At 52.7% G+C, this 17,427-nt stretch overlaps 1 protein-coding gene across 3 annotated transcripts in view; it reads right to left on the bottom strand.

Annotated features, from left to right (window-relative positions):
- Positions 1 to 538: 538 nt before the first annotated feature.
- LOC121334679 (myosin phosphatase Rho interacting protein) overlaps positions 539 to 17,427 on the bottom strand; it is a 73,572-nt gene continuing 56,683 nt past the window's right edge. The window contains exons 16-24 of one of the 3 annotated variants that reach the window (XM_041402023.1): positions 12,725 to 16,579; positions 9,755 to 9,902; positions 9,057 to 9,174; positions 7,977 to 8,136; positions 7,752 to 7,871; positions 7,155 to 7,241; positions 6,346 to 6,508; positions 5,930 to 6,015; positions 539 to 1,700 (exon numbers count right to left, since the gene is read on the bottom strand). In XM_041402023.1, the coding sequence (XP_041257957.1) occupies positions 1,629 to 1,700; positions 5,930 to 6,015; positions 6,346 to 6,508; positions 7,155 to 7,241; positions 7,752 to 7,871; positions 7,977 to 8,136; positions 9,057 to 9,174; positions 9,755 to 9,902; positions 12,725 to 16,579 (4,809 nt within the window). In that variant the 3' untranslated portion in view covers positions 539 to 1,628. Of the gene's footprint in view, positions 1,701 to 4,791; positions 4,854 to 5,929; positions 6,016 to 6,345; positions 6,509 to 7,154; positions 7,242 to 7,751; positions 7,872 to 7,976; positions 8,137 to 9,056; positions 9,175 to 9,754; positions 9,903 to 12,724; positions 16,580 to 17,427 lie in introns of all 3 variants that reach the window. The other 2 variants (XM_041402022.1, XM_041402024.1) reach the window with 2 other exon arrangements.

Genomic DNA, 17,427 nt, shown 5'->3' with positions numbered 1-17,427 from the left:
TGGTGGCTGGAAAAAAGAGATTGTGCTCCCAGGAGGATGAAGGGAACTCCAGCAGCTGTTCTGGTCCAGCCTGGCAGGACTGGGATGGCTTCACCAGCCCGTGGGGCTCTGAGAGCTGTGCCTGTACCAACCACCAGACCCAAATCCAGCAGGGAAGCACCGGGAGCTGCTGGCCTCAACCTTGGCTGAGTGCCTGAAGGACAAGAAGCTCTGCTCTGGGTGAAGGCCAGGGTATCTTCCACATCCCAGCCTGAAGAGGTCACTCAGCACCCAGCCAGGCTGGGAAGCCAACGTGCTGGAGTCTCTTTCAGCCCTGGTGACCTTCCAGGTGGCATCTTGAGATTTATTCTGGGATGAAGCTCCACACCTGCAAAGCAGCACAGGCTTCTTCTAGGAAGCCTCTGCTCAGCTGGCTGTGACCATCTAGTGCTACCAGCTCCTCATCCCTTGGTTTGTATGCATTTATCTGCCTCATGGTGCTAAATTGTATGTTTTAAATACAAAAGCTGTTAGGACTGAGAAGGTCTGAAGCACATACTGGTTTTGAGATCTTTATTTCAGGAAAAGATTAAAGAATTAAAATAGGAGCTGCCCTGCTGACAAGAAGAGTTGAATTCAAGAAGCTGGTAAAAAAGGAGCATTATATGCATTGAGCACTGTGCATTTTCAGTCAATATTGGCTCTACTTTCTACTCTACTTTCCTTTGACTAGGAAAAGGGAGTTTCACATGCGCACAGACCCTGGGATACACGGGATTCAATGAGAGGGAGTAACAGCAAAAAAAAAAAACCAAAAAAAAAAACCAACAAAACACAAAGAGAGTGCTGGGCTTGATCTAACAGAGGCAAGAAAGTGATCTTACAGCTCGGCCCCTGGAACACCAACTCCGGCCACCAGCGAGACGGGAGCGAGGACGCGCCGACGGGGCCGGCTCGATGGTGCACCTCAGTAGCTGCAGCTCCCCATCCATAACCACCTGGGCAGCCACCAAAGCTTGCCAGGCTTCAGTGGCACCTACATTCAGGATACGGCACAGTCACGGGGCGGGAGAATCACTTCTTGCATCCTTCTCCAGCGAGAAGTCAGTGTTGTACCTCCAGGCTGCGGACGCCGGCACGGATTCGCGCTCCCCGACAGCTTCCCCCGGTTTTCCCCCCTTGTAGGTGCAAGTAATGCAGTGGAGATCAATGGTTAGATCAGGCTCCTGGTGTGCTCTGAGCACGGGGTCTCTAGACAGCAGTAAGAGCTCGGTCTGGCTGACACCACCCAGGCCCTGCTCGCTCTTCCCGACAGAGCTATAGCTTATTAACAGGCTACTGAGCCTTAATACTGACACTTAGTGTAATGGTTTACAGTAAAGAAAGGATTCTCCTACAAAGCGCCGAAGAGAGGGGGGGAAAACCCCACTCCAATCCCTTCCTCTCCCTCTAAGAGTCTCTGGAGCATCTCACAAGCAGGGAAAGGAGCCGGGGAGGCGAGGGGGGGGCACCGCCACCGCGGCGCCGGGTCCCGTCGGGGCGTCAGGACGAACGACAGCGAGGACATCGTAAGGAACGAGAGACAAACGGTGCTGGTGCTGTGCTGCCTCAAGCTGGGAGGTGCGCGTGGTCAAGCGGAGCGGGGAGAACTAGTCTTTCTTCAAGTCCCTGGATTCAAAAAGCTTCAGGCGTTCTTGCACAGTCAGGCCTTCCTTCAGACTCTGGCAGAGACAAAAGACACAGAGCGTTGGGGCAGGGGCGGCGCGGAGGGAGCGATGCTCAGGCAGAGACGTGGCAGCGAGGAATGGGCTCCTGGAGGAGGATTAGTGGGACATGCTGAGAGAGAACACACGGTTATGGAGGGCTGTTACTGCGGGCAGGGCCTTGAGACAGGGTGAGATTGCAAATGAACCAGGTGACGAACCAGAAGCAGATGAGAGGCACATCATGCTGCAAGCGGGATTAGCTGACCTGGGAATGACGCCTTGTCCTGGGGTGACTTTAGGATGCTTGTATCCCCACTCATCTGTTTAGCCCACAAATAAGTTTTGCACCTTTAAGACTGGTTTTGAGAGTGAAATGGGGGAAGTAGAAGCACGCAGAAATATTTTCCCAAACTGGTTGGGGGAGAGGCTGCTTGTTTCTAGAGGAACCCCTTTGGAGGTTCTCTCCCAAATCTGCCCTAAACCAGGACACCCCTGGAGCTCACAGGGCACTGCTGGATGGGGCAGTTCCAAAGGGGGGAGCCCCAGGCAGGCCAGCTGGGATCTGCTATGCTGAAGCCCCAGGATGCTGAGCAGGACCTGCAGGCTGGTCCTTTCCTGCCTCCCCCACCACTACGGCACCCATGGGGACAGTCCTGGCTCCACTCCTGCAGGATTTGCTCAAGAAACCCTGGAAACTGCTGTGTGCTGCCAGCAACCATGCCACCCCTTCTCTCACCCCACCCTGGGACTCTCCCAAGCCCATGGTTAGACAGAGGACTCCTAAATGCTGCTCAGGTCTGGCAGGCTCTGATGGCTGACCCAATTCAGACGCTGCATCCAGATTTCAAGGCACAACTCTCAGCTGGCCAGCAGTCTCCTGGCATTTGGAATTGTAAAATCCACCAGCTACACCTGGGGACTCAGTAGCACAGTGCTGAGAGGGGCAGAAACCCAGAAACAAACTCCCTGACTCCTGCAGGACAGCTTTAATTGAAACCAGCCTGAGGGATGCAGCAGCCTAATGCCAGCATCCTCCTTCCTGCAGCCCCAAACCTGTGGCACGAGAGACTGAGGAGAGCAAAGCATTAGGAGGTGAGTTGTCCCTGCAGATGAGGAGGCACAGCCATCTCCCATCCCTAAAAAAAACAACCCATAGCCAGAGCTCTGCCCCTCTGTGCCCCACTGCCTGTCCCAGCCCCACAGCTCTGCCTGCCACCCCGGTCCTTGGAACTTGCAAGGAATTCATGCTGCAGCTGGAACATTATTTACTTTACAGACCAAGCCTTGGCACCTTCAAAGGCACAGACTGAAGGAATGGAAATCAGCTCCTAGGAGGAAAGTCTGAGAGAACTGGGATTGTCTGGCCTGGAGAAGAGAAGGCTCAAAGTGACCTTAGGGGCTCTTCCAGAGCCTAAAGGGGCTCCAGGAGAGCTGGAAAGGGGGACTCTGGAGAGAGCCTGAAGTGATAGGACAAGAGGGGATGGCTTCCCATTGCCAGAGGGCAGGGTTAGATGGGATATTGGGAAGAAATTCTTCCCTGTGAGGGTGGTGAGGCCCTGGCACAGGGTGCCCAGAGAAGCTGTGGCTGACCCTGGATCCCTGGAAGTGTCCAAGGCCAGGATGGATGGGGCTTGGAGCAACATGATTTTTCATTCCTTCCAACCCAAACCATTCTGTGATTCCATGATCCTACCATCAGGCAGCCACCTCCCCTTCTCCTTTCCCTTTCCTGGCTGTGGGACTGTTCTACCACAGCAGCAGATTGGACTTTTGGGCTACATTTTCCTTCCCATGTATTTATCAAGGCAGGGCTCCATGATAAACTTGCCCTAAGGCTGTGCAGATTCCCATGGTTACTGTATTTCTGGAAATGTTTTTCCTCCCACAGGCCCACAAACACAGAAGGGCTTTGCCAGGCAGCATGGACATGAAAGCACTAAATTGGATTGAATTTCCAAATGCTGCGTGCTCTCTTTCCAAGGGGCAGCAGAGCCTCCTGGGATGAGAGTCTCTGAGCACACACTTCCTAAAGGAAGTTTACTTTGGGCCTCTTTAAATGGGAGCAGCTCATGCATTCCAGTTCTCACATCTGATTTCTCAGTGGATGGAAAGAGACACCAGGAATCATCAGCCCGTTCTGCCTGATGGCACAAATTCCAGCAAATTCAGCCCCTGGGCAGTCCCACAAGCATTTCAGTTGCTGATGAGGAGAGCCTGATGAAGTGAGACTAATGTAGGATGATATCTGTGATATCTTCCTGAGGCTCTCCACCCACTGTGCTGGGAGCTCCCCTCTCCTAACCTGCCTCTGCAGCTGCTCCCACCTCTGTCTTTGTCATGGGCCAGGAAATTCACTGTTCCTCCAGTTAATGGAGTTATCTGGCTCGTTAGAATCAGCCTCATTTCCTATCAGCTCCCTCCTTTTGCTGGATGAGCTTGGAAGCCTTGGAGGCCCAGGGATGGAGAGCAGGAGGAGAAGATTACTGGGCAAGGAAGACTTTTGCTCAGGCATGGGTCAACCTGAAAAAGCAGCAGCTGTGGGTAAAGGAAATTAGGGTAGTCCAGGACATTCCCTCTGCAGCTGAGGTGGCTGAGACCATTTTCCATGCTCCGGGCTGCTATGGGAAGTACACTTAAAGGCACCCCAGACTATTCCTGCACCTGGCTAACAGCAAAACAGGTGTTTTCCTACGAGACCTGGCCAGTGCTGGGGTTTAGTCTGAGGCATGCAGAGTCATTCAGGCATGCACACTCCGTGTCCCACGCTCCCAACACAGTGAACAGGAAAACGTGCCCCACCATGTCCAAATCCTCTCCGTGATGATGAGCTGTGTTGGTGAGGGTGGGAAGAGCAGGAAGACAAAAAAGCCACATCCCCCAGGGAAGAGGCAGAGAGACTTCATTTCACACAGATCTTTGGGTACGCTGACTTCTCCCCTCCCCTTCCCCTTCGCCCAGGAGAAGAATTAGCAGTGAATAAACCTGTCAGTGAGTCATTAAGAGAAGGAGGGCTCTAGTTTGGCAGGGAGGTGTGAGCAGTGCATGCAGAGGTTGGGCCGCCCCGCGGTGGCTGCGGCGCTGGGCGGGTGCCGGTGTGTTTACCTACGTGGCAGGGAACCTGGACTCGGGTTCATTTCAGTTATCCCATGAGACCTGCTCAATAACGGACTGTTGAAGGAGAAAGCAAAATAAAACAACAACAAAAAAAAAGAACAAAAAACAAAAGAAGAAGCTCATGAATCCCACATGAATTTGCGCTGGCGCAGCCCCAGCCCCCCTGTCCCGCAGCAATGCCCTGGCACAGCCCCTGCTTCTACTGCTCGCCTTCCCCACCAAGCAACACACATGGGGACCACACAGAAACTGAAGTGGTGAAGGGAAACCCAGCATCAGAGTGGCCCAGCAGGTCTGGGCTGCCCCAGAATGTGCAGAAGTCTCTCTCTGTTCACTGGGTGCAGTGCAGATGCCCTGAGCGGAGGAGCTGCTGCTCGCAGAGCTCCGAGTGTTTCCCCACGTGGGCACCAAGCTCAAAGCATTTTGCCTGCCCTGAAAAGGCCCAACCACTTCAAACATCAGCAAGAGACACCAGGTGAGAGGCAAAGCAGGTTTGCTCATGCTGAGCTTCCTCCCAACTGCCCTATGTTTAATGCTGACTCCTGATCAGCATTATTTGCCCTTCCTTATCCCTGCAGTCCCACATGATGGAACTGGCTGCCAAGGAGAGTCTGGCACAGCATCACTGGGCTTTGGGATCAACAGCAAGCACAGAAGGACCACAGAAGCACAGGGCCATCTGCACCATGTTAACACACAAGCAAAGTGTGTGTTAAATATGCCCAGGACCCAGACATTGCTGATACACATAAAGACAAAAAATCTTGCAGTGATGAACATAAAACTAGAATGATGTGCACATTTCCACCTATATTTCAACTGAAAAGAAGAAGCAGATACTGGAATAGTCCTCCTGTGAAAGACCAAAGAACAAGGAGAACGTCAGCCTTTTTTCCAACCAGGGAGCAGCTTCATGCCTCCATCTGAGCAAGGTCTGGACTGGGGGAGTGGGCCCTGCCTGGCTGCACAGTCAGTCCTTTTGCAGTAAAAAACCATCCAGGCTAGCACTAGTGGCTGGGAAATTCTTAATTTTGTTCCCCTGCCCATTTCTTCCCACTTGGGATCCCCACCAAAGAGAAATGCTGGGCATTCCTCTTTCTCATCCCCCTGGGCAGGACATCTGAGCTCACCTTTGACCTGATATTCCTTAGTTGCCGGCTAACACTGGATCTGTCTTTCTTCAAGAAATCAGGGTTGCTTTTTGATTTCATAATATCTGGGAAGAAGCAAAAGAAGTGGGATTAGCCTGGTGCCCACTGCCTTCCTGCAAGGACAGGGCTGGGGCTCTGCCCTCCCAGCCCAGGAAAGTGCCCCGATGAGCCCAACTCTTAGCACTGCCCCAAAGGGCACAGGGGGCTTTTGGGCATCCCTGCATCACGAGGTTTTCCTGATGCAAAACGCCAGAAGGCTTCCAAAGCCCATCAGCTTTGGGTTGGAAGGCCAAGTCCTACACTCAGACCCGTTCCTGCACAAGGGTTTGTACTCCAGGATTCCCTGCTAGCTCGGGACACCCAGGACTGCTTAGAGCTGCTGGAGGAGGACTGACCATATCCCGATACAGTGGTGTTCACAGGGGATTTCTCTCCCTGAGCTTCTGTGGCTGCTTTCAGCTGCTCTTTCAACCTGCTGATATCACAGTCTGCCTTGGCCTTCACGATGCTCAGCTCCGTGTAGATGTCTTTGTACTTGTCGCTGGCGTATTTCTTATCCTGGCAAGGGAACAAGAACAAGCCGGTGGAGCCAGACAGACAGCTGGAGCCGAGGGGTTTGTGGATGCACTGAAGAGGAGCTTGGCAAACGCCGACGGAAGAAGAGCCGGCAGCGGGAGAGAGGCTTGGCCAGGGCAATGCACGCCCTGGGAGCTGCTTCCAGCAGCGAGCCGGGACTGCAGGAATGGAGAGCTGAGAGCCAAGGGCCAGCACACAGTGCTGCCCGTGCGTGCAGCCCCTCAGCTACAGGGCTCTTAGTGGCTTTTCATTTTAGCCAAGACACAGAATTCAAGCAGAATTCCCAGAAATGGCTTTGGCTTATCCAGAGCAAACCAGTTCCACCGCTGCGAGGCTGGGCAGATCTCTAACACTGATTGTTTGTGCCATTTAAATCTGATGTGACGTGACAGTAAATGGGGAAATCATGCTGAAAGGGATGTTTTCCCACACTGTCTCCTTTGTGGGGTATGTCTTAAGTTGATACATGGAGTGCTTTACTGATGACACCAAAATGGGTATTGAATTACATTCAGGGGGAAAAATTAAATATGGTTTCAAATCTAGGCGTAAATGGGCTGAAATCTAAGCACAGACACACAGGAGCAGAGCACAGTAAGAGGATTTGCAGAACCATTCCTGGCATTACCCTCAGTGCTGTCTGCAGCTCGTCTTTGAGGGAGCTGATCTCCTGCTTCAGGTACTGGATTTCGGATTCTTTAACCCGCAGCAGGACCTGTGGGAGCAAAAAACAGCATCTTTGCACCCGAGCAGACACAGTGTGACACCTGCTGTACCCAGTGGCAGTCAAGCCAAGGGCTGGAGACTCAGCCTCATGCCAGCACCACACAGCCTCTGGTCCACCCATCTACTGCTTCTCATATGAAAAGTCCCCCTGGTTCTCTTGGGAACTCGCCCAAGCTGGCAGTGCTGATGTGCTCCCTGCACACCCCAGTTTCTGTCCACACTGCTCTGCAGGGATTGGAACCCAGGGACAAGCAGGGGCTGCAGAAGGAAGAGCGACTGTCTGACTCAGCGTGGTGAGGAGATCAGGACCCCAGAATCTCCTGGTCTCACACAGCTCATGGTAACAGTGCTGACCAGCCACGAGAGCCAACTGGGGACAGATGGCTGCAACACCTCCCGGCCGTGACACCTCCCAGGCTGTGACACACTCCCAGGCTGTGACACGCTCCTGGGGTACAGAGAACTTGTGCCCACCCAGGTGCCTCTCTGCAGAGCTCACCTCCAGCTCGTAGGCGTCCTTGCCCTGCGTGAGAGGCGACCCAGCAGCCTCTCCCCCGCCCTCCCCGGTCAGCAGGGTCCGCAATCGCGTGATCTCCGCAGCCAGGCGGTTATTCAGCTCCTGGGGAGAGGAGGAGAGCCATGTGGGACATGAGCCGTTGTGGGACAGGGGAGCACGGCCATGGCTCAGCACGGAGCCCACGGTCAGCAGGGCAGGGAGCCTCACCTGGTTGTGGGCGTTGAGCTCCTGGTTCTCCCGCTGGCACTGGCGGAGGGCCTGCCTCTCAGCCTCCAGCGCCTGCGCCAGGTGGGCGTTCTCCAAACACTTCTGGGAATACTGCTCCGAAAGCACCTCCAGCTCCCGCTGCACCGACTGCAGCTCCTCCCTGCAGAACAGACCAGGGGGTAGTGCCCTCTCCACACACACACGTCCCCAAGCCCATTCTTCCTTCAGCATCCCAGGATAACCCAACAGGGAGCTAAGCACCAAGGAGGAGGATGGCATATTCCCTTTGGGAAAAAAACTCAAGCCCAGAGCAAGTCAACTTGCTTCTTCCTTCTCCTGGCAGAGCCATGCCTGGGCACCAAAAGGGACAGGAGGTCGTTCTCTCAGAGGTTAAGTGGCAGAACTTTCTCAGGTTTTCAAAAACTGAGCTGAGATCTACCAAGTTCTTCCTTGTGAGGGTGGGAAGGCCCTGGCAGAGGCTGCCCAGAGCAGCTGTGGCTGCCCCATCCCTGGAAGTATCCAAGACCAGGCTGGACGGCACTTGGGGCAGCCTGGGATAGTTGAAGGCGTCTCTGCCCATGGCAAGGAGCTCGAATGAGATGAGCTTTAAGGTCCCTTCCAACCCAAACCATGCCAGGATTCTAAGTTTGCTCTGGGCACTCGGGACCAGGTGTATTTGCACACCTCCCCAGTTATACAGACATATCAAGGTTGATAAAACTGACAGGCAGCCCTGCTCAGCTCTCAAGAGAGGACAGCCTTGCCATGGAAAGTTTAGAGCTTTTTCCTCACCTTTTGAGTGACCCTGCTGCTGCAGCTGTGTGAAAAGCAGCACTGGCTGCTCATCTGCTGCTTCTAGGGACCATAAAGCAGCTTTTTTGGGTAATGTGGGGATATTGACCTGGAGCCTGAAAGATTATGGGCAACCAGGATTCTCTGATGGATGCAGCCGGGTCAGGACCACGGGAAGAGGCCCCTGAAATAACCCCAAACTCATCACCAGAATAAAAAATGGGAGAGAAGGGTCTCCCACACATGAACTCCCTGCCAGATGGTGACAGAGGACAGTGATGGTCTTACAGGTACTGCCTTCGGAGGGCCTCGATGTCGGCGTTGACGCTGCTGATCTGGGAGCGCTGGGACTTCTCCAGCTCCCGCTCCAGCTCCTCGCGGTGCGCGTTCTTCATGGCTTCGATGGCTGCGAGGGGCAGCACAGGGTTAGCACCAGCACCCTCCACCCACGGGTGGCTTTTTGTTTTTGTTCACTTCTTACAGGAACAAAACCTCCCTGCAAATCTCTCACTGTTTCACAGCCCCTTCAGTCTGTGCCCCAGCTGCAAAGGGGCTTCTGCAAATCCTGCTTTTTAACAGAGTCCAAATGATTGTCCCCTTCCCACGTTGTTTCCTGGACTGTGGGACTCCTAATGTAGAGCCCCTGAACTCCAGTGTTTTAACATTCCCTGAGGCACTGAAGAATTAATTCAGTGTGGAATTGGCAATAATTAACCACAGGAATGACTAATGCCTTTCAGAGTTGGGATGCAAAACAGATCAGATTGTGTAACAGCCAAAGACAGAGGTAGCTAGCCTGGAGAAGGACCAGGAGACGGGCACCAAACCTGGATGACCAGGAGATGGATCTCCATCTAAAACATCTTTCCCACAAGCCCGTTCCCACCTCCCTGTGCAGCCCACCCAGCCCTCATCCCAATGCAGCCAGCACCACTGCTGTGTCCCCATCAGCACAGAGCTGCCCCTCCATGGGGTCCCTCTGGCACCTGAGATGGTGGCAGCCGTTTCCTCTGCCAGCAGGCGATCCTTCTCCTCCCGCAGCTTCTCCAGCTCCCGCTGGTGCTGCCGCTGCAGGTCCTCGATCTTCTTCTGGTGCGTCTCCTCCATGGCTGCAAAGCCCCTCTCACATGTTGCCTGCAAAGGGAGGAAGGGAAAGGGTTGGCCCAGGAGCACAGGGCTGGTGCCACGGTGGTGGGGAGCCCCCCAGGAGCCACGTGCCAGCAGGCAGCTCAGCTCCCCAGGTCCAGCAGGGATCTTCTGCTTCCCCAGCCAAGGAGCACAATGGACCTCACAAAGGTCAGGGCTTGTCCTGAAGTCGCTTGACCCCTGACAGCTCCAGGGAAAAGGATGCACAGGGGCAGATCCAGTTGGGGAATGCAAATATATGTAAAAAAAAAACAACCAAAAAACCCTTCTGTGCCCCTTCTGCTCTTTTCAATGCCTGTTTTTTAAAACCTCTGGGTGGAGGAAGATGACGTGACAGCAACAGGATCTCAATTCCCAACCAAGTATTGCTACAAATGCTGCAGGGAAAATTACTTGCTAATTGAATTACTAGGAAAGAACTCGGGCCAAGACACAGGAGGAGCAATTTGGGGAGTTGGGATTCAGCAGGGGTGAGGTCCTGAATTCCTGCCTGGTCCTTCTGTTCCCAGCTCAGCTGCCAGCCTAAGCATATCAGGATCCTGGATGGACACACGGCTGCAGGACACAGACAGGACCAGCAAAGCCACAGGCAGGCCCAAGCCACGAGGGAAGAAGGGGCAAACACTGGGGACAAGGTGCTGAGCCCCATCAGGCAGCTTGGGACAAACCTGATGCCAAGCACTGTACAGGGCTTTTCCCCGTAATGACACAGGCTGGCTTCATTCCCTGAGCTCCCCCTGACTAACACCAGTGTTTTCCATGGAAAGTGAGAACTGTCACCTCTGGGACCCCATGGGAAATTTTAGGGGGACAAATTCACTCACCCAGTGGCAGAAGTGCTCATGACAGTCCACCACCACTGACCCTCACTAACATACACCCCTCAGCATCACCTTCTTGGCTAATGCTCTGTTCCCTACATCTAATCCTCACTCCCAGTTTTTAGCTTTGGTGGGTTTTTTCCCTCCCATTTAATTTTTAATCCCAAGGCATTCTTCACTTTCCCAGCCTTGTTTGTTTGTTTTTTCAGACTCCTAACTCAGTGCCAGAACCTGCCTGGACTTGGCTGTGGCACAGAGCAGCCCTGCAGGATTCTTCATTACACCCAGAATCATAGAATATGCTGAGTTGGAAGGGATCCACAAGGATCATCAAGTCCAACTCCTGAAACACCTCTAATTTTGGAAGAAAAAGGTGCATACTCTGCCATAGGTCTGGCTGTAGATTCACTATTTAATGTATTGTAAATGCATTGCCATAAATCCACATGTACAAATCAGTATCTCATAGAATCCCAGGATGGTTTGGGTTCGAAGGGACCTTAAAGCCCATCCAGTTCCACCCCCTGCCACAGGCAGGGACACCTTCCACTATCCCAGGTTGCTCCAAGCCTTGAACCTGGCCTTGGACACTTCCAGGGATCCAGGGACAGCCACAGCTTCTCTGGGCAACCTGTGCCAGGGCCTCACCATCCTCACATAATAAGAATAATTTCTTGTTAATATTAAATCTAAATCTACCTTTCCTTCATCTAAGGGCCATTGCCCCTTGTCCTGACACTTCATGCCTGTGTCAGAAGTCCCTTCCAGCTCTCTTGGAGCCCCTCTAGGCACTGGAAAGGGCTCCAAGGTCTTCCTGGAGCTGTCTCTTCTCCAGGCTGAAGAGTTATGCTTGTGTTACTGATGTTACATTCTCCATCAGGTTCTTAAGAGAAGAATGGAGCACATTCAAGCCTCCAGTTTGGGCAGGTTTCCAATTGCTTGGTTGGCTTTCTGACCACCACTGCTTAATTCCAATGGGATTCAGCAAAACTACTGCTCTCCCCAGGCTAAAACCAGCTTTTGGCTGGAGCTGAGCCACACTTCACCCCCAGCTCAAATGTGTGCTGGATCTTGTGGCTGGAAGCAAGCTCTCCCACATTTCTGCTGATTCTTAAGAGCAACTGGTCTGTGAGAGCCTCACTGGCACAGCCTCTGCATCGCTGCCCTTTTGGCTTCCTGTTCAACCTGGCAGCCTCCCCTTGTGCTGCCAGAGTCCTCTACTCACTTCTGAACTGGGAATGCTTTCCTAGGAAAAGCAAACCACCAAACCAATTTTTTTTTTAGATGCTGGATGATCTCAAACCAGTTTTACAGCCAGTCTGACTGGTGAGGCAATTTGAACAGTTGCATTTCATTGCCAATGGGTTTCTCTGCACCTCACCTGCGTGTTCTGTAACTGTGCACTCTTTGTTGTGTACAGAATTACTGTGTCCAACACCAGCATGGTCCTCGCAGCCTCCTGCAGAGGAGCTCTGCTTTGCTACAAAATTTGGCATCTGTTTGCAGCTACTTTCCCTAGGAGCATACATTTTGAGAGCATCAAGTTTCCATTTCATCCTGCATTTTTGAAGGCAGCAGAGACAGACCGGAGATTTGATCAGACTGGGAAAGACAGAGCTGAGGAATGCTTTTAAAGGGAAGTCACAAACAAAATGCAAGTGTTGGGTACAAGGAGAAACACTGAGGTCTTCGTGTTGAAGGAGAGTGTGACGCTATCGAGCTACTTTGAAACTCTCTCTCCCTCTCCACACAAAGACCACCTCCAGAAATCCACCTTCCCGAGCCCTCAGCAATGCATTTAGAATACCCCAGCATGGAGAAAAAGGAAACACCATGCTTTACAGAGGCCTGGCTAATACCCTGGGGCTTGGTTCAGCACGCTGGATCTTTCAGGGGATGTCCCTTGGCTCGGCAAGCAAACCCTGGCACTGCACATACCCTCCCACATGCTCAGCAGCACAAGACAGAAAGTGTTAAACATATCAAGACCTTTAGGTTCTCAAAGTCTTTCTGGTATTTTTCCCTCAAAGTGGAAGCGTTCCCCTCCAGATGTTTGTTCTCCAGCTCATCCCTCATGACGTTCATCTGGGCCTCCAGCTCCTGGATGCGTTCCCTCAGGCCATGCATGGAGTCCGGGTCACTGCCGGGGTCCTGCCCGGTGCCACCCGCCTCGCCGGCCACCCAGGTGTCCCCAGCACCCGGGGCCACCGCGGGGGACGCCTCTGGGTGCTGCCTCTGGTACTCATCGAGGGTCTCTTGCAGGCGCTGCAGGTTCTGGCTGTAGTGCTCCTGCAGCGCCTGCAGCTCCTCGCCGTGGATGACCTGCAGCTCCTTGATCTTGGCCTGGAACTTCTCCTCCAGCGTTTGCATCTGCTCCAGGTGACACTGCTCCATGTTCTGCTTGTCGCGGACAACGGCGTCCAGCTGGTTGAGCCCCTCCACCCTCTCGGCCTTCAGGGCATCCTCTGTCCTGTTGAGCTGCTCGATCACGTTTCGGATCTCCTCCTCGTACCGCCCCTGCAGCTCGCTCAAGCTCTTGCTGTGCTCGTGCCCTTCCTCCTCCAAGAGCCTCCGCTGGCTGTCCAGCTGGGACACCTTTGCCTTGAGGTCAGCGTTCTCCCTCTCCAGCACGGCGATCACCTCGCTGTACTCGCCCTGCTGCTTCCTGAGCAGCTCCTCGTACTCATCCCGCAGCAGAGACACCGTCTTCACGCGCTCCTGGCACAGGGCATCCATGCTCTGCAAGGATTCCTTGTAGGACTTCATCTCCCTCTCGTGCTCCAGCCGGACTTTGCAGGCGGCGTAACAAACCTGAGCCTGAACAATGGCATCGTGGACTAACAAAGACGAATACCGCTCCAGGTCTCCCATGCACGAGTGGTAGGAAAGACTCTGGGACATCTTCAGGAGCTTCTGACAGTCTCTCATGGCCTCCTCGGGAGGCAGAGAGAGTAAGGCAACAGAGATCTCCTTCAGAACATTGGATTTGTCCTTTAGCTGCTGGGCAAGATCTTCCTGAATGGAAACAAGAGCTTCACTACTATGGTCTGGGGCACTGCCGGTCTCCTCCACCTTGGCTAATTCCTGGCATGGCACCATTTGGACACGGCTCCCATCCCAAGACATCTGGGTTCTTTCTGAAGCATCTTTTTGTATTTCAAGTGCTTCAGAAATCTGGTGCATAACTCTGTCAAACTCAGGAGTCCTGTATGCTTTGATAATCTCCTCCAACATGCATTTGTGCTGCTGCAGAGCTGTTTTGGTATTATGGAGTTCTTCTTCAATTGCTTTTAACCTCTGATGAAAAGATTCTCTCATTTTCTCTGCAACAAACCCAAGTTCTGCTTTGATCAATGTAGCATCTGCTACAGCACTGAGAAAACATGGGGAAATGCCCAAACTTGTTTCTGTTTCACCCTCAGCTTCTCCTTCTCTAGTGCTCAAGTGTGCTCTCAGCTCCTCCACCTGGCTCCAAAACTCCCCTTCCAGCAGCAGCTTTTTAGACAGGACACTGGCCAGATCATTGGCTGTATGAGAAACACTTGCTGGCTCCACCAAAACCACCTCGGCCGTTCCCTGGATCTCTCTCAGAAGCTGGGCTATCTCAGAGCTCGCATTTTTCAAAGACTCTGCTATTTGGTTGATGAGAGAGGCCTCAAATGCCACCCTCTCAGAAAGCCACCTCAGCTGGCCAGTGTCAAACACATCTGCTTGCTGCTCCTTGCAGACGTGCTCCTCTTCTCCCAAATCCCCTCCTTCTGGAGCGGGGCTCTCCGTGGTGAGGCTTTCACTCTGCTGATGCTCTGATGCTCCGCTCAGGGCTTGGATTGCGTTTGATAAAGTTGCTTCCATGCTAGACAAAGTAACAAGGAACAAATCACCCTCTTTATCCTTGTCTGATTTGGGCAAGGATCTTAGCTGCTCCCTGCACTTCTCTAAGCAAGTCAGCGCTTGATCGTTTTTCATCTGGAAACCTCCCAGCTCGCTGACGTGACTTTCTATGAGCTTGAACTTTTCCTGCCTCTCGCTCTCCAGCTGTGAGATCAAAGCATTGACTTGGGACAAGCTGGTCTGAAGCTGTTCCCGCAGCTGGGACTCTGTGCTGGCCCACTGATGGTGGAGGGCGATGAGCGTCTCTTGGTTATGGCCGTGCTGGCTTTCAAGCTTCATCGTCACATCTTTGAGCTTTTCCTCTGTAATATACAGTTTGGTTTCCAGGGAATGGATGATGGAGAGATAAGTCTCAGAATCGCTGGTCCCTGATGAGGGGTAACCCAGAGCTGGCTCTGAGGACATGCTTTCTTCAGACAGAGATCTGTCCTGGCTTGTGTCTGAAGAGGTACTGCTTGTCCAGTTTTTCTCTGATCCATCTGGATGGATGTATTTTTGACACTGGATGCTTGAAAAACGGATCCTTTGCCTCTTGGCCCCCATGATTCCTACGTCAGGCTTTGCTAAAGCTTTCTGAACCAACTCTTGGTCCTGGAGCTCTACAACTTTAGATGGGGAGCCAAATTCCTCCACTTGCGTCTGACTGGTCTCAAGAACTTCATCCTCCTCCTCCTTCAGTGCATAAGTCAGAGCTGGAAGGACATCCTGAGTTTGCAGAGCCTGCCCCAACTGGGACGGATGACTTTCATCCGCCTCAAGACTTGGGCCAAGGTCTTCTGCCTCCTCAGCACATGGACCTGTGCCCACACTAGCTAATTTCTTTAAAGCCTCCTCCTTGGCCTTTAGCTTTACTTTAGTCTCCTCTAAACTGCTATCTAAAGCAACTACTTTAACCAAAGCCTCACTGAGATCTTGATCTTTCTTCTCCACAATTCTCAAGTGCATTTCCTTAACGTGTCTCAGCTCTTCCTCTTTCTCTTTCAGCACCTCCTGCACCCCCCGGAACTGATCCGACACCTCCTCGAACGACTGCTCCAGATTGTGGTAGTTGGTCTCTTCCATTTTCAACTTTGCTTGTAGCTTTGCAACTTCGTTATCCGACTCGGCCACCTGATTCATGAGCTCGTGGAACCGGCACTTGATCTGATCCCTCTCTCTTTCGAGCTCCTTGATGTGCTCGGCAAGTTTTTGGATGCTTGCCTCCTTCATGGCCAGCTGCTCCTCCAGCTGGTGGACGAGCTCGCTGCCTTCGAACTTGGCGCTCAACTTCTCCTTCTGCAGAATCTCCATTTGCTGCTCGCTGTTCTGCAGCTGATTCTCGTACTCGTTGGCCTTGTCCTCCACCTCCTTCAGGCTCCGTATCAAAACCTGCTTCTCCCTCTCGCAGCTCTCCAGCAAAGCCTCATAGTTCTTCTGCAGCTTCTCCTCCATGAGGACCCGTGCCTGCTCGCTGGCATTCAGCTGCCCGCTGAGGTCCGTGATCCTGTCCTGGAGCCGCTGCACTTCCTTCTGGTGGTCCCGCTGCAGCGCCTGCTGCATCTCCAGGTCCCGCAGCTCCTGGGTCTTCTCCAGCAGCAGAGCCTCCGCGCTCTTCAGCTTCTGCTCGCTGGCCTTCAGCTGGGAGCTGAGCGCGGCCTCGCCGTGCTGCCACTCCTCCAGCTGCTCTTTGGCTTTCTCCTTCTCGCTCCTCAGGTCGCTCTTGAGCTTGGCCAGGGTCTGCTCCTTGATGGCGAGCTCGGCCGCCGCGTTACTGAGCCTCGCCTGCAGGCTCTGAATCTCGGCCTCGTGGTGCCGGATCACGTCCTTGGCCTCGGCGTAGCTGCGCTTCAGCGACTGAATCTGCTGATTGATCACCTCTTGCCGCTGGCATTGGGCTTCCAGCTCGCTTTGGAGGTCTTGGTTGACTTTGTGGAGCCTCTGCCAGGCACCTGATGGCGAGGCGGCTACCTCGGTCTTAAAAAAATTGATTAAATACTAGATTAGTAACACTCTTGGCTCTCCCTTCTGAGTGTCACACCTCTGGCCAGGCAGGCCGTGGAAAAGCTCCTCACAGCGACTTGGCTGCTACCCACTGCTCCAATTGGGATGATTTGTTCTTGGCACAATTTGGTTTGTTTAACCAACTTTTTTTTTTTTTTTTTTTTTTTTAATGAGAGACAACTGCTTTCCAGTAACAGAAAACACTGACCACAACATCAAAACAGCTGTACAGTTAACAGGCTAAATGGAAAAAAAAAAATAAACCCAAACTCAAACAGAATCAAAGAAACAATGAAAAAGAAACACCAGCAGTAAAACAGAGACAGACAGACAAAAGAAAAATGCCAAGGATGATGAGGAGGAGGAGATGGAACAAAGTGGAGGAGAAAGGAACTGCTTTTTTTTAGCAAGTTTGTTTGTTTGTTCATGAAACAAAAAGTGCACAGTTCAGGTAATACAGTCCACCGACCAAAAGCAACAACAGAAAGTGAGGTGACAGCAAATGACATCACATCCCACCCAAACACGGGGCGACAGGCCAGCCATTGTGGTGGAGATGTCATTTCTGCGCCTGCCAAACAGGACTGAGTGGCTGCTCATCGTTTTAGAGAGGTGCTGTTATGCTAAAGCTTAGGGCTAGGGAGGATCTAATATCTCTACCTGCAAAATAAAATAAACCAACAAAGGACAAAATAAAAAGCCCGACAAATGGAGGGAAGGAAAAGGTGTGATGAGAACGTAAAAATGAAAGAAACCAACCTTTGTGAGATTCAAACCAAAGCAATGGAGCATGCAAAGAGAAAACTCACAGAAGGCGTCAT

This window comes from Onychostruthus taczanowskii, unplaced genomic scaffold (assembly GCF_017590055.1).
Source record: "Onychostruthus taczanowskii isolate IOZ18803 unplaced genomic scaffold, ASM1759005v1 scaffold19, whole genome shotgun sequence".
Classification (NCBI taxonomy): domain Eukaryota; kingdom Metazoa; phylum Chordata; class Aves; order Passeriformes; family Passeridae; genus Onychostruthus; species Onychostruthus taczanowskii.
This window is presented reverse-complemented; position numbering and strand designations above follow the sequence as displayed.